Source organism: Globicephala melas, chromosome 21 (assembly GCF_963455315.2).
Source record: "Globicephala melas chromosome 21, mGloMel1.2, whole genome shotgun sequence".
NCBI classification, from domain to species: Eukaryota; Metazoa; Chordata; class Mammalia; order Artiodactyla; family Delphinidae; genus Globicephala; species Globicephala melas.
In genome coordinates this window covers 151130-164687 of record NC_083334.1, presented here as the reverse complement: position 1 = coordinate 164687, position 13558 = coordinate 151130, and the positions used below count along the sequence as shown (strand labels likewise).

General features: G+C 48.4%; 1 protein-coding gene across 7 annotated transcripts in view; it reads left to right on the top strand.

Annotated features, from left to right (window-relative positions):
• The window catches only part of TENM3 (teneurin transmembrane protein 3), a 429049-nt gene extending 419413 nt beyond the window's left edge, over nucleotides 1-9636 (top strand). For all 7 annotated transcript variants that reach the window (XM_060291422.1, XM_060291421.1, XM_060291420.1 and 4 more), the window contains 3 exons: nucleotides 643-2254; nucleotides 6341-6471; nucleotides 8523-9636. In XM_060291422.1, coding sequence (XP_060147405.1) covers nucleotides 643-2254; nucleotides 6341-6471; nucleotides 8523-9278 — 2499 coding nt within the window. In that variant the 3' untranslated portion in view covers nucleotides 9279-9636. The remainder of the gene's footprint in view (nucleotides 1-642; nucleotides 2255-6340; nucleotides 6472-8522) is intronic.
• Nucleotides 9637-13558: the final 3922 nt, after the last annotated feature.

The following is a 13558-nucleotide window of genomic DNA, read 5'->3' as shown; positions in this document are numbered from 1 at the left end:
TAGAGTGCAGGCTCAGTAGTTGTGACGCACGGGCTTAGTTGCTCCGCGGCATGTGGGATCTTCCCGGACCAAGGCTCGAACCCGTGTCCCCTGCATTGGCAGGCAGATTCTTAACCATTGCGCCACCAGGGAAGCCCTATATTTCTTCTTTATAAAGTAATGTTTTGACTGCTTTGCTCCTTCCCCAAATGCACTGGAAATTAAAACACGATTTGAGTGGTTCTTCAATCAAATGAGGGGGAAAAGCCGCCTTACTAAATAATTGCTAATTATGGACAGGACTGCACTTGCCATATGCTGTTTTCCCCTTGAAATGCTGTCTCTGAAGCAGCTTTGCTCGTGCCCATATTACGACTTACCGGAATCCATGGACAATCTTCTGCTTGGCTATGAATGCCTGGAAAAAAACAAAAAAAGGTATGGTCCTGAGACCTGAGACACTCACTGCAGAGCCCCTCACGATTAAGCATCCAGGCAAATCAGGCAGGAAATCGGTAGCGACGTGGAAAGTCGAGGAGACCCAGTTGGAATGAAAACCACTCTCTCAAGTGGAGTGTTTTGCGCGTTTGTGGTCACTACCTCTGCTTTTGCTCCCCTCCGCCGTTCGCGAGTGCCGGCTAACGGTGTGTCCTCTCTTTGCAGTCCATGGTGCTTCTGCTGCATAGCCAGCGGCAGTACATCTTCGAGTACGACATGTGGGACCAGCTGTCGGCCATCACCATGCCCAGCGTGGCTCGCCACACAATGCAGACCATCCGCTCCATCGGCTATTACCGTAACATATACAACCCCCCGGAGAGCAACGCCTCCGTCATCACGGACTACAACGAGGGGGGGCTGCTTCTCCAGACGGCCTTCCTGGGTACGAGTCGGAGGGTCTTATTCAAGTACAGGAGGCAGACCAGGCTCTCAGAGATCTTATACGATAGCACGAGAGTCAGCTTTACCTACGATGAAACGGCAGGAGTCCTCAAAACGGTAAACCTCCAGAGTGATGGTTTTATTTGCACCATCAGATACAGGCAAATTGGGCCTCTCGTTGACAGGCAGATCTTCCGCTTTAGTGAAGATGGGATGGTGAACGCGAGATTCGACTACAGCTACGACAACAGCTTTCGGGTGACCAGCATGCAGGGTGTCATCAATGAAACTCCGCTGCCCATTGACCTCTATCAGTTCGATGACATTTCCGGAAAAGTGGAGCAGTTTGGAAAATTTGGAGTTATATATTATGATATTAACCAGATCATTTCCACAGCTGTAATGACTTACACGAAGCACTTTGATGCTCACGGCCGCATCAAGGAAATTCAGTATGAGATCTTCAGGTCACTCATGTACTGGATTACAATTCAGTATGATAACATGGGTCGGGTAACCAAGAGAGAGATTAAAATAGGGCCCTTCGCCAACACTACCAAATACGCTTACGAGTATGATGTTGACGGACAGCTCCAGACAGTTTATCTGAATGAAAAAATCATGTGGCGCTACAACTACGACCTGAACGGAAACCTCCATTTACTGAACCCGAGCAACAGCGCACGCCTGACGCCTCTTCGCTATGACCTGCGGGACAGGATCACCCGACTGGGTGATGTTCAGTACCGGTTGGACGAAGATGGTTTCCTGCGTCAGAGAGGCACAGAGATCTTTGAGTACAGCTCCAAGGGGCTTCTGACCCGAGTGTACAGTAAAGGCAGCGGCTGGACAGTGATCTATCGTTACGACGGCCTGGGAAGGCGTGTGTCTAGCAAGACCAGTCTGGGACAGCACCTGCAGTTTTTTTACGCGGACCTCACTTATCCCACCAGGATTACTCATGTCTACAACCATTCGAGTTCAGAGATCACCTCCCTCTATTACGATCTCCAAGGACATCTTTTTGCCATGGAAATCAGCAGCGGGGACGAATTCTACATCGCGTCAGACAACACAGGGACACCACTGGCTGTCTTCAGCAGCAACGGGCTTATGCTCAAACAGATTCAGTACACCGCATACGGCGAAATCTATTTTGACTCCAACATTGACTTTCAGCTGGTGATTGGATTTCATGGTGGCTTGTATGACCCGCTCACAAAATTAATCCACTTTGGAGAAAGGGATTATGACATTTTGGCAGGACGATGGACAACGCCTGACATAGAAATCTGGAAAAGGATTGGGAAGGACCCAGCTCCCTTTAACCTGTATATGTTTAGGAATAACAACCCTGCAAGCAAAATCCATGATGTGAAAGACTACATCACAGGTAAGTGTAATTGTTTTTCCTTTCCAAGTACTTTAATCACTGGATTAACACACGAAATAACGGCCGGTAGTTTAACAGTACGCTTCCCTCATGCAAAATCAAATGCCTAAAGAAAAAATCAAATGCCTAACCTTTTAAATGAAACCAAGGAGAAACCACAGAGGGACACTGAGACATAGTTCGTTTTTTTCCTATTCTGCCTGCCAGTGCCCAAGACCACAGGTTTCTGAAATGACATGCAATCCAGTCACTTAAGGAAGGGAAGGGACATGGGGGTGCAGAAAACACGACGAACTTGGAGTCCCCAAATTGGAGTTCCAATTCCAACGCTTTATAGCCAAGTCACATGACTTTTTGAGTCTGTTTCCTTAAAAGTAAAATGGGGAGAGCAATGCCTACTTTGTGGTATTAAATACAGTGACGAGTGCAGTTCTGCCTCACAAGTGTGTGAGGGAGGTTTTCCTTTTACACGTGTGTCAAGTTCTAATGAAGGAACCAGTAAGGAACAGGACACCACACGACTCAGCAGCCCATCCCTGGGAGGTGTGTTAACTCCCTCTTCCCCACTGTCGCCTGGGGGCAGTGATGCTTAGCCAGTGGATCCCGTTCCTCTCCTCAGTTCTGTCCTCTTATGCTACTGTCTTCATCACCAATGAGGGCAGTGTTCTTGTACGGTGGCACTGCTAATGAACACATAAGTTTTTCTGCCAATATGGGTATAGATTTAAGACCTTTCCAAATTTAGTGCATGATCCAATTTAAAACATTGAGTTCCCCTTCTGCCACCACAGAAGCACCAGGATGTGAAACAGAGACAAGTCCTTGCAAGTGTGACTCTGGTTCCCTTTAACGAGCAGCTTCTTTACTCTTTATTGAGGTAACATTGCTTTACAACATTATGTGTTTCATGTGTACAACATTCTGTTTCTACTTCTGTACACACGACAGCGTCCTCGCCAACAAAAACTTATGTGACATCCGTCACCATACATAGTTGATGCCGTTTCCCCGCTTTGTCCTCCCCACCTCCTGCCCTTCTGGTAACCACTACTCTGTTCTCTATATCTACATGTTTGGTTTGGTTTGGTCATTTATTTGGTTTTTTTATATCATCTGAGTTAGGGGAATTCCCTGCTGGTCCAGTTGGTAAGACTCTTGTGTTTTCACTGCCAAAGGCCTGGGTTCAATCCCTGGTCAGGGAATTAAGATCCCACAAACTGCACAACGCGGCCAAAAAAAAAAACATTGTTGTATCATACGAGTGAAGTCATACCGTGTTTGCCTTTCTCCGTCTGAATTACTTCACTTAGCGTCATGCCCTCAAGGTCCAGGCATCCACGTTGTCACAAATGGCAAGATTTCATTTTTTTGTGACTAATATTCCATTTTGTGTGTGTGTGTGTGTGTGTGTGTGTGTGTGTACACATACCACATCTTCTTTATCCATTCATCTATTGATAAGCACTTAGGTTGTTTCCATATCTTGGCTGTTGTAAAGAATGCTGCGATGAACCTAGGGGTGGATGTATCCTTTCGAATTAGTGTCTTTGTATTTTTTGGATAAATATGCAGAAGAGAGACTGCTGGATCAGATGGTAATTCTATTCGTAGCTTTGTGAGGAACGTCCATCCTGTTTTCCATAGTGGCTGTACAAGTCTACACTCCCAGCCACAGTGCACGAGGGCTCCCTCTGGTGAGCTAAGATCTTCCCTCGTGCTCCGCTGCAGGGATTCTGAAGCCTTCTGTTCCCACCTTCCATTCCTGAGTCACACTCTGCCATAATTAACCTCTTGGCTATATTTATGTTTCCTAGAGGAAGGTTATTCTGGAGTTTTCTGTTTTGTTTGGTTTGGGCTCGCGTTAGGTCCTCCTTCCGGCTGTCTGTTTCTCGCCCAGTGCTTGAGGCGTTCCCAGACGTCTGTTTTCGGCGCAGCTCTCCACCCCCGGTTCACTGCGCATCTGCCTCCCGCTTTCCTGGGCTTTTCGTAGCCCTCTCCCTCGCGAGCCAGTTCCGTGTCCCTTCTCTCAGCGTCCTGATTCAGCAACAGCCTTATGGAATTCTCCTTCAGGGTTTTCCGTACTTATCTGCCTTCACGTCCCACTTGTTGGGCAGTAATTTTCAACACTTGATAGGAGCCTCTGATTTTCACTGCTTCACAGACATTGTTCGTAGTAGGAGTACCTTTGCCCCCAGCACTGCCCCATCCAAAAAGAATTTTCTCTAACATACAAGCCCCCTGTAATCTTATGCACACATTCACACACACACACAAGTGTGTTACTTTCTATCCTCCTCCACCACCAGCAACCCTCCATTTAAAACAGGGAGGACACCACTGGGTTTATAGCCTATATGATGCCTGCACAAAGGGACCTGCCAGCCTGGCAATGAAGTGAGAGTTTGTGCCCTGGAGAAGGAAATGGGGAACAAGTGGCCCTCCATCATTCTGACAAGCAGTTTACCACTGGCTATTTAAGAGGTGTTGACAGTGGCTTAAAGGCTGGAAAGCCCACAGCTCCTGGATTCATCCTCTCCTAGCGATGTGGACGGCAGGGAGTGCCACAGCAGCATTTTCTGAAAAACATCAAGAGAGACGAACAGCATAAAATATATTAGGTGAAATGCAATTTCAAGTTTTCCAGCAATGTGCTTAATATATAAAATAATCTACACCCAACTGTACTCATACAGCTGCAAGCCTGCTGCCTCGTTCTGTAACATTATAACCTCCGGAACAGAATCAAAGCCTTATTTTCAGCTTAACGGCTTTTGGAATCACGTGGTGATATTTTAAAATACCATCTTAAAGGTTTCCAGCCTCTTCTCTCCCCCAAAGTTTGTCTCCACCTGTGCGCAGCGAGCCTGTGTAGTCAGAACTGATGGGATCAGAACGCCTGTGCCCTTGGCCAGCTTGGCCAGCTTTCACCATTCATCTTTAAGAATCAAGGTTGATCTTCCTACCCGCAATTCAGGGTTCTTATTAATAGGAAATGGGTGGTGGAAGCCTGCATATCCTTGGGCAGTCGCTTTTGAACTTCTGTTTAAGAGGAGCCTTTACTAACTACAATGCCATTTGTTGTGGACAACGCGGTCTGTTTCATGCTTCTGGGCGTCGTTATTCGCATTTTTATCACCATCACCAGCATGAGGGACTGTGTACCCCCTCTGTCGAGGTGAGTCTCTGTTATCTGCATTGTCTGCAGCCCTGTCTCACTTCGTTCTGCTACTGAAGTTATTGTCACCATGTCTGAAAATAGTATTTTTTAACATCTTTATTAGAGTATAACTGCTTTACAATGGTGTGTTAGTTTCTGCTGTATAACAAAGTGAATCAGCTATACGTATACATATATCCCCATATCTCCTCCCTCTTGCGTCACCCTCCCTCCCACCCTCCCTATCCCACCCCTCCAGGCCGTCACAACGCACCGAGCTGATCTCCCTGTGCTATGCGGCTGCTTCCCACTAGCTATCTATTTTACGTTTGGTAGTGTATATATGTCCATGCCACTCTCTTTGTCACAGCTTACCCTACCCCCTCCCCGTATCCTCAAGTCCATTCTCTAGTAGGTCTATGTCTTTATTCCTGTCGTACCCCTAGGTTCTTGATAACTTTTTTTTTCTTAGATTCCATATATATGTGTTAGCATACTATATTTGTTTTTCTCTTTCTGACTTACTTCACTCTGTATGACAGACTCTAGGTCCATCCACCTCACTACAAATAGCTCGATTTCGTTTCTTTTTATGGCTGAGTAATATTCCATTGTATATATGTGCCACATCTTCTTTATCCATTCATCCGATGATGGACACTTAGGTTGCTTCCCTGTCCTGGCTACTGTAAATAGAGCTGCAGTGAACATTTTGGTACATGACTCTTTTTGAGTTACGGTTTTCTCAGGGTATATGCCCAGGAGTGGGATTGCTGGGTCTGAGTCAGTTTTTAACTGTAGGGCGATGGCAAACGTGGGCTCCTTTTCAGGGTCATTGTTTGCGAATGTGGGGTTTTAAGGTAAGGCTTTCAGTGCAGGATAGCACAAGATAAACTCTAAGCCTTTCTTTTGGACCCTTCTTTTCTTAGATGTTAACAGCTGGCTGGTGACATTTGGCTTCCATCTGCACAATGCTATTCCTGGGTTCCCTGTCCCCAAATTTGATTTAACGGAGCCTTCTTACGAACTGGTGAAGAGTCAGCAGTGGGATGATGTACCGGTAAGAGACCAAAAGCAAAACCATGAAAAGGTGATAAAGGGCTTACTTGCACCTTATTTTCCCCTGCTTAATCAGACTACCCGGGCGAAAACTGTACCAAAGACCATTTTTAATTTTTTTGACTCTTTCAGGAAAGAAAGCACCACTTCCCTCTTGCATTTCTGTTCAGCAAATCAGGGGCCTGTGAAACAGGCTTAAATCTGGTTTTAGTGATGCTAATACAAACAGAGAAAAGCATTATCAAAAGGTAATAAAATGCGAAAGCTCATTTTTGAGTGCAGGGTTTCTACAGGGAACCCCAGGAACGCACGTTTATAGTATTTGGGACCTTAAGGCAAAGATACAATAAACAGGAGGGCGGGGGGTTCATGTCACAAATTAGCAGCTCGCAAGCAATGCCACAAAGTCCCACTTCCTTAAAATACTGGCAGTGTTTCAAGGGAAAGGATTAAAAATAAAAATAAAATGGCCTCTGGTAAGGCACCACCTACTACTAGGTGCTTATGGAATTTTCCTGAAAAGAACAGAGCAGGAAGCCTGGAACTGTTCTGGGAAATAAAAGAAACGGAGAAAGAATGGAAAATTGCAAAGTCAAAGCTGCCATTTCAGAAAGTGGCACTTTTAATTCCCACCATGCAGAGATCAGAAAGGAATGCAACAACGAAACACCAGAATTTCTAGCTTAAAGCAAGAATAATTAAAGGTCAAGAAATTGGGCTACCCCGTAATGATAAGAAGAGAGCGTAGGGTTTCTTAGAAAGATTCATTCCCCACCCCCACCCCCGCCCCTTGACCAATTTCCTAGAATTTCAATGAATGCAAAGAGAAAAGGCAATCCTGGCTGAAACACACATACACACACAAGTTATACACAGTTCCAATACCTCTGCTTTCTGGTACATGTTTCATGCTTAACATAAAAGCAATTCCTTTTTCAGATGTCACCTTAAATTTAAAAAGTAAAACCCATCCAGTTTCCAGGACCTGGGAGCCATTTTGACTCTAACTGCAAATACATCTGCACTGATCGAGTGCCATGAAGACATCCCAAAGTCTACTAATGCCTTTGAGCGCGTCCTAATGGCAGATGACTTCCCAACATGTGTGAAAACACTGAAGTCTCACTGTACAAATGGACTGCCAACTCTTTTTCCTAGGCAGCCTTTTCAGTCAGGCTCAGGTTCTCTGTCTTCAGAAGCACACCATAAGGACAGCTTAGGGAATCGAAGGCAAAGACATCAAGGCTGCCCGGAGAGCAGACAAACAAATGTGCCTTCACTGCTGCAAACGAAACACGTTTCCATTTGGAGAAACCCTGGCCAGACAAGCATCTGGTGGTATAAGAGCTGCCCGAGTTAAAATTCCCCAATTTAAAACCCTTGCCAATGTAGAAGGCCCACTGTCTCCTAAGTCTGCGAAAAAAAATCAATGTTTTCCTAAAGTAATAAACACTCGTTGCCAGCTGTCCCACTGTGCGCCGCCCATCGTGGCCGATTATAGTGGTCACATGCAGCTGCAAACTGTGCACCCAGAGACGGTGCCGAGTTTGCCTGAATTAAAGCACACGCCTTTCAAAGCGTATCAAGTGGGGCGCGGTGAGCCAGCGCTAAGCGCTCCCAGGCTTTCCAGCCTTCCCCTGGGTGCTGGTGCTTTCTCGCCAGCCTGCCATGGAGAACGGTGCTGGGGTGGACGCCCCGATAAGCTGATTCCGCACGTGGGGTGAGCCTGGGAAAAGGGCATCTGGAAACGGAGAGAGAAGGCAAAAGCCCCGCATGCTTCGCCCCCGTTAGAAAGGAAAACGCTTTGCTAAGCACCGCGCGTGATGGCGTTACCACCTCGCTCTGCCCTTCGAAACACACTGGGGATCAGCCTGAGGGGGAGGACCCCGGGGGCCGGCGAAGCCTCGGCCTCTCTCAAGAGCCGACGGAGGTTCTCCCCAGCCCCCCGCTCCCCGCCTTCCCCGCCCCTCCGTTTTTCCTGCCCGCAGCCGGAGCCCCGCCCGGGCGGAGGCTGTTCTCTAAAGCGCCCTCCTGTTCTGTTTCGCTTTTCAGCCCACGTTTGGAGTCCAGCAGCAGGTGGCGAGGCAGGCCAAGGCCTTCCTGTCCCTGGGCAGGATGGCCGAGGTGCGGGGGAGCGCGCGCCAGGGCAGCGGCGCGCCGTCGTGGCTGTGGTTTGCGACGGTTAAGTCGCTGATCGGCAAGGGCGTCATGCTGGCCGTGAGCCGGGGCCGCGTGCAGACCAACGCGCTCAACATCGCCGACGAGGACTGCATCAAGGTGGCGGCCGTGCTCAACAGCGCCCTCTACCTGGAGGATCTGCACTTCACCGTCGAGGGCAGGGACACGCACCACTTCATCAAGACCAGCACGCCCGAGGGCGACCTGGGCACGCTGCGCCTGACGAGCGGCCGCCGGGCGCTGGAGAACGGCATCAACGTGACCGTGTCGCAGTCCACCGCCGTGGTCAACGGCAGGACCCGCAGGTTCGCGGACGTGGAGCTGCAGTTCGGCGCGCTGGCGCTGCATGTGCGCTACGGCGCGACCCTGGACGAGGAGAGGGCGCGCGTGCTGGAGCAGGCGCGGCAGCGCGCGCTCGCCCGGGCCTGGGCGCGCGAGCAGCAGCGCGTGCGCGACGGCGAGGAGGGCGCGCGCCTCTGGACGGAGGGCGAGAAGCGGCAGCTGCTGAGCGCCGGCAGGGTGCAGGGCTACGACGGCTACTACGTGCTCTCGGTGGAGCAGTACCCCGAGCTGGCAGACAGCGCGGACAACATCCAGTTCCTCCGCCAGAGCGAGATCGGCCGCAGGTAACGCCCGAGCCGGCGGCGGGGAAGCGCGCGCGCGGGGGCCGAACCGGCGGGGCCGCCTGCCTCTCCAGCCCCAGGCGCAGCGCCACCCCCGCGCAGATGTGTCTGGGGCGCGAGCCGAGGGGGCTCCCCGGCACCGAGGAGAGCCAGACTGCTCTTAAAAAAAAAAAAAAACACCCCCCCCAATCAAAGCAGACAGACAAAAACAAAAACCTTTCTTCTGAATGACCTTAAAGGTGATCGGCTTTAAAGAATATGTTTACATATGCATATAGCTGCACTCAGTTGGACTGAAAGTATTGCGAGGAAAACAGATCATTAAAGGAAAAAAAAAAAGCCCAACCATTTTGCCCCGGGCCGTTCTTCGAGGCACCGTGTTTAAAGAAGGTAGAGATGCATACAGTGTTTCCAGATATTACCCAGCTGTCGACCTTTGCTTACAAGAAGTAGTCTCTCTGCATAGGGTGTGATGTATATCCCTGTTAATGTTAGAATGTGAGGCAGAGTTACTGTTCCTGGACAACCCGACTGCTTCCCCAGTGCTGCTTTGTAAAAGGACATTGGCACAAGTGACTTCTGCCGGGGGCGGGGATTTCTAAGGGATTTTACGAGGCCAACGTGGTGTGCCTTGCGGAGAAAAACACCGGCCCACACAGAATCCTTGTCACTGATGATGAGCAAAGGAAGCCCTGATTTTTTTGTAAATTATGTGAGACAAGTTGTTTATGGATTTTTATATGAATTACAATTTACTGTACATCAAATATTAGTCTCAGAGGAGTTAATTTATGTAAAGTGTTTAAAAAGTTTATACTTAAAAATAAAACGATAAAAACATGTGAACTGTGTGATTTTTTAAAAAGGATTGCACCTTTTGTTATCTGTTATAGCTGTACAGTATAAATTATTATATTGTAGAGATATAACGACTTATGCCTATAATGTCCGGAAGTGTTAATATTTTTGTATCAGGTTGAAAAAAATGTGCCACCTTCTATCGCTAGACCGGTAGGACAGTGCAGTCCTACGTGGGTGGCTGGCTCATCAGAGAACTTCTCCTTTCTCTTCTCTTTTTCATCAGGCCAGTGTCCTCGACCGTTATCAGCTAAGAGGCACGGTAGAAAACTAAGGCTGGTGGAATGTAACGGAAGATACAAACACAAAAACAAACAAACAAAAACAAAACAACAAAAACAACCAAAATGGGGTGGGAGGAGTTCTCTGGCCCTCTCTCGGCCCTGGAAGTCCCTGGGGAGTTGGTGTCGTTAACCCCAGGGTTCTACTGTTAGCGTTCCTTGAAGCCTCATTTCGTGATGGAGGCGAGAGACCCCGTCGGGTGCTCGGGAAACCTTTGTGAGCAGGAAAGGGGCTGATGCAGTCGTGACCACAAACATGTGTCTTCAGATCCAGGCAAGCGAGCAGAAACCGAGCAGTGGTGAGAGAGCCAGATGGGGAAGGTCAGGGTCCCTCGGCCGGTCTCGAGTTTGGACCCTCGGGTCACCAAGAGGGACAAGAAAGGGAGGCAAAAGCTGCCCTAAGCCCGCACGACCCAGCCTGCCCGGGAGCTGGTTTGAACGGCAGCCTCGGCTCTGTCTCTGGGACGCCGGGTGTGGCAGACGCCGCGGGAAATGACCTGGCAGCCGGGCCCGCGCGCCCGCGCGCCGAGCACCTGCACTTCCGTGCGCCTCTGGCCGCTCTGGCACGTCTCTTTCGTGAGCACTCAATTCAGCCACAAAAATATTTTCAGAAAACCTTTCTCAGTTCATTGAGCTATCGTACACGCTGTCTTCCTCTATGTATAATGGTGATAAAACATAGCTAAGTGAACATGTCGTACATATAAAGGTCCAAGTGATGTACTGGAGATAACGTTCTAACTGCTTTGTATCACATACTCTAAATTGCACAGTAGGCGTGTTGGCTGGGAAAGTTTCAAGATAGCTACTGAGTGTCCAGTAGCAGTGCTATCACCGTCTGTGTGTTTGGTAGCTACCGAAGTAATTAATCTGATGAATGCCGATATTTTAGTAGAATGAAAGCACAGAGTAGCAGTACTATTTTTTATCCTGGAAATCCTTTGGCGAGTATTATGAAGCCCAAATTTAGAAAACTATGAGATTTCAAACCACATAAACATGGCTCTGTTCTACATTTTATTTTCTACCTGTTGACATAGGTGTTTGCAGCTCTGTTCCACGGCGTCTCTGCAGGGCTGTATTTAGCATGCTGTAAGTACTTTTGGTTGACAGAGGCTCTGAGCCTAAATTCTCCGAAGTGTTTCTAATGTATTGACCATGGAAAGCTTGTACCACACGACAGTAGTGGAGTCACAGCCTTACCCTCCTCCTGACGTGGACTCTGGTCCTTCACACTGGCACCGCTGAGTAACAGATTTGGAGTATCTCCTGGTGCTTATTTTAGATGAAGTCAAATCAACCCAATTAGTGTCTTGTTAGCGGGTATAATGAGCTATTTCTTTGTCAAAAGACTTGTGATCTGGACATGGTTTTACGAGAAATAGTGACCTTGGGGAATATGTAAACAAAAGACCTTTTTCTAAGGGTTGGCAGGGAGGTGGGGGACTGTGTAATGAAAAGAATTCGCTTACAAAAGAGAAATGAATATTCAAAGTATTTTAGGCGCAGCCAGTCAAAACGCTCTCGTGATATTTTGAGATGTAACTCTGGTCTGATTTGTATTGTTCTTCTCATCCGCCTTCTTAACTTTATATGTGACCTGATTCTCCATGACTTGATGACTATAGACTGCATCTAGGCATTCCAATAAAAGCCAACCCAACGTGTGTGTGTGTTTATATATTTTTTAAAACCTTGGGCCAGCCAGGATGGCTTTTGTGTTTTGGGGGTGGAGGATGTAAACAGATGCAGTTGTTGCGGTATTGATTCATCTGCAACCAGTTGATCATATCTTTTCTTTTCTTTTCTAATTGTGGTGTCCACCGGCCACATGGCCTGTTCAACGGTGTGCGCTTCACGGGGAACCCTTCCCGTGGCCTGCTTTAGGAAAACGTTAAGGGCGCCCCTACAAAGCCAAACATCATCACTGTGAAGAAGGAGAAGGAAAAACACATACTACCCGTTACTCCTTGACAGCAGGCCTCACTCCTGTGATCCTGGCAATAAGTGCTCAATTAAAACTCTTGATTAGAACAATCAGTTTGGGCCTGGTAGGCTCCCAGCGTCCTGGAGATGTCTCCATCTACATCTAGACCGCCTTGTTTAGGGGGTGCTTAGATCAGCGATCCCAGGCTGGCGGGCCAAGGCTTTTGAGTTTAGTCTGAAAAGGCAGGCTTCATCACACTTGCTTTGTAGTGACAGCCTCAACTTGATAACGTTGATCCAGAAGAAGAAGAATCAGGTCACTCCACTCAGCCGAAGGGTCTATTTTTTTCTCCTCGAATTAGAGGTTAACACACTCAAAACGGGGGTAAGCCAGAAAAACACATGCGGATTCCTGCTTTCACTTCCTACACTGCTTTCCCCAGAAGTCATGTCTGAATGCAGGCAAAGAAGAACGTTGTAGGTGCAAATTGTATCTTCAGAGCAGAGTCTTCTGGGCAGGGGATATGCGGCTGCCGCATCCTGTGAAATGTGCATTCTGGTGTTTGCGTGCATCGCACGTTACACAACCATCGCGTGTGGTTTCAAGCGTGGACCTGCGCATAAGTACAGTACCTGCCTATAACCACCTTGAACTGGCACCAGTCCCCCAGCGCCTTAAAGATGAGGGGAGACCCCTGCCCGTGATGCTGCCCTAGCCATGCCCACCGCGCTCTCTATGCACCACCTTTTCTCTCTCCTTTTATCCTGGCCTGCTCCCAAGTGAAGCCCTTTCTCTCACCCGCTGAACAGCAAATCAGCTGTCTGAGGTGCTTTTTTAAATTTTATTTATTTATTTATTCAAACATCTTTATTGCAGTATAATTGCTTTACAGTGGTGTGTTAGTTTCAGCCGTATAACAAAGTGAATCAGTTATACATATACATATGTTCCCATATGTCCTCCCTCTTGCGTGTCTCCCTCCCTCCCACCCTCCCTATCCCACCCCTCTAGGTGGTCACAGAGCACTGAGCTGATCTCCCTGTGCTATGCGGCTGCTTCCCACCAGCTCTCTGTTGCACGTTTGGTAGTGAGGTGCTTTTGCATGCAGGGCTCCAGAAGACGCAGCGGGAAGGCACTGATCCGCACCGTGCTCGCTCTGTGGCAAAACCCACCTGGGCAGCGCCCACAGCCGCGCACTTGCTATAGTGCGAAGGAGGAGAA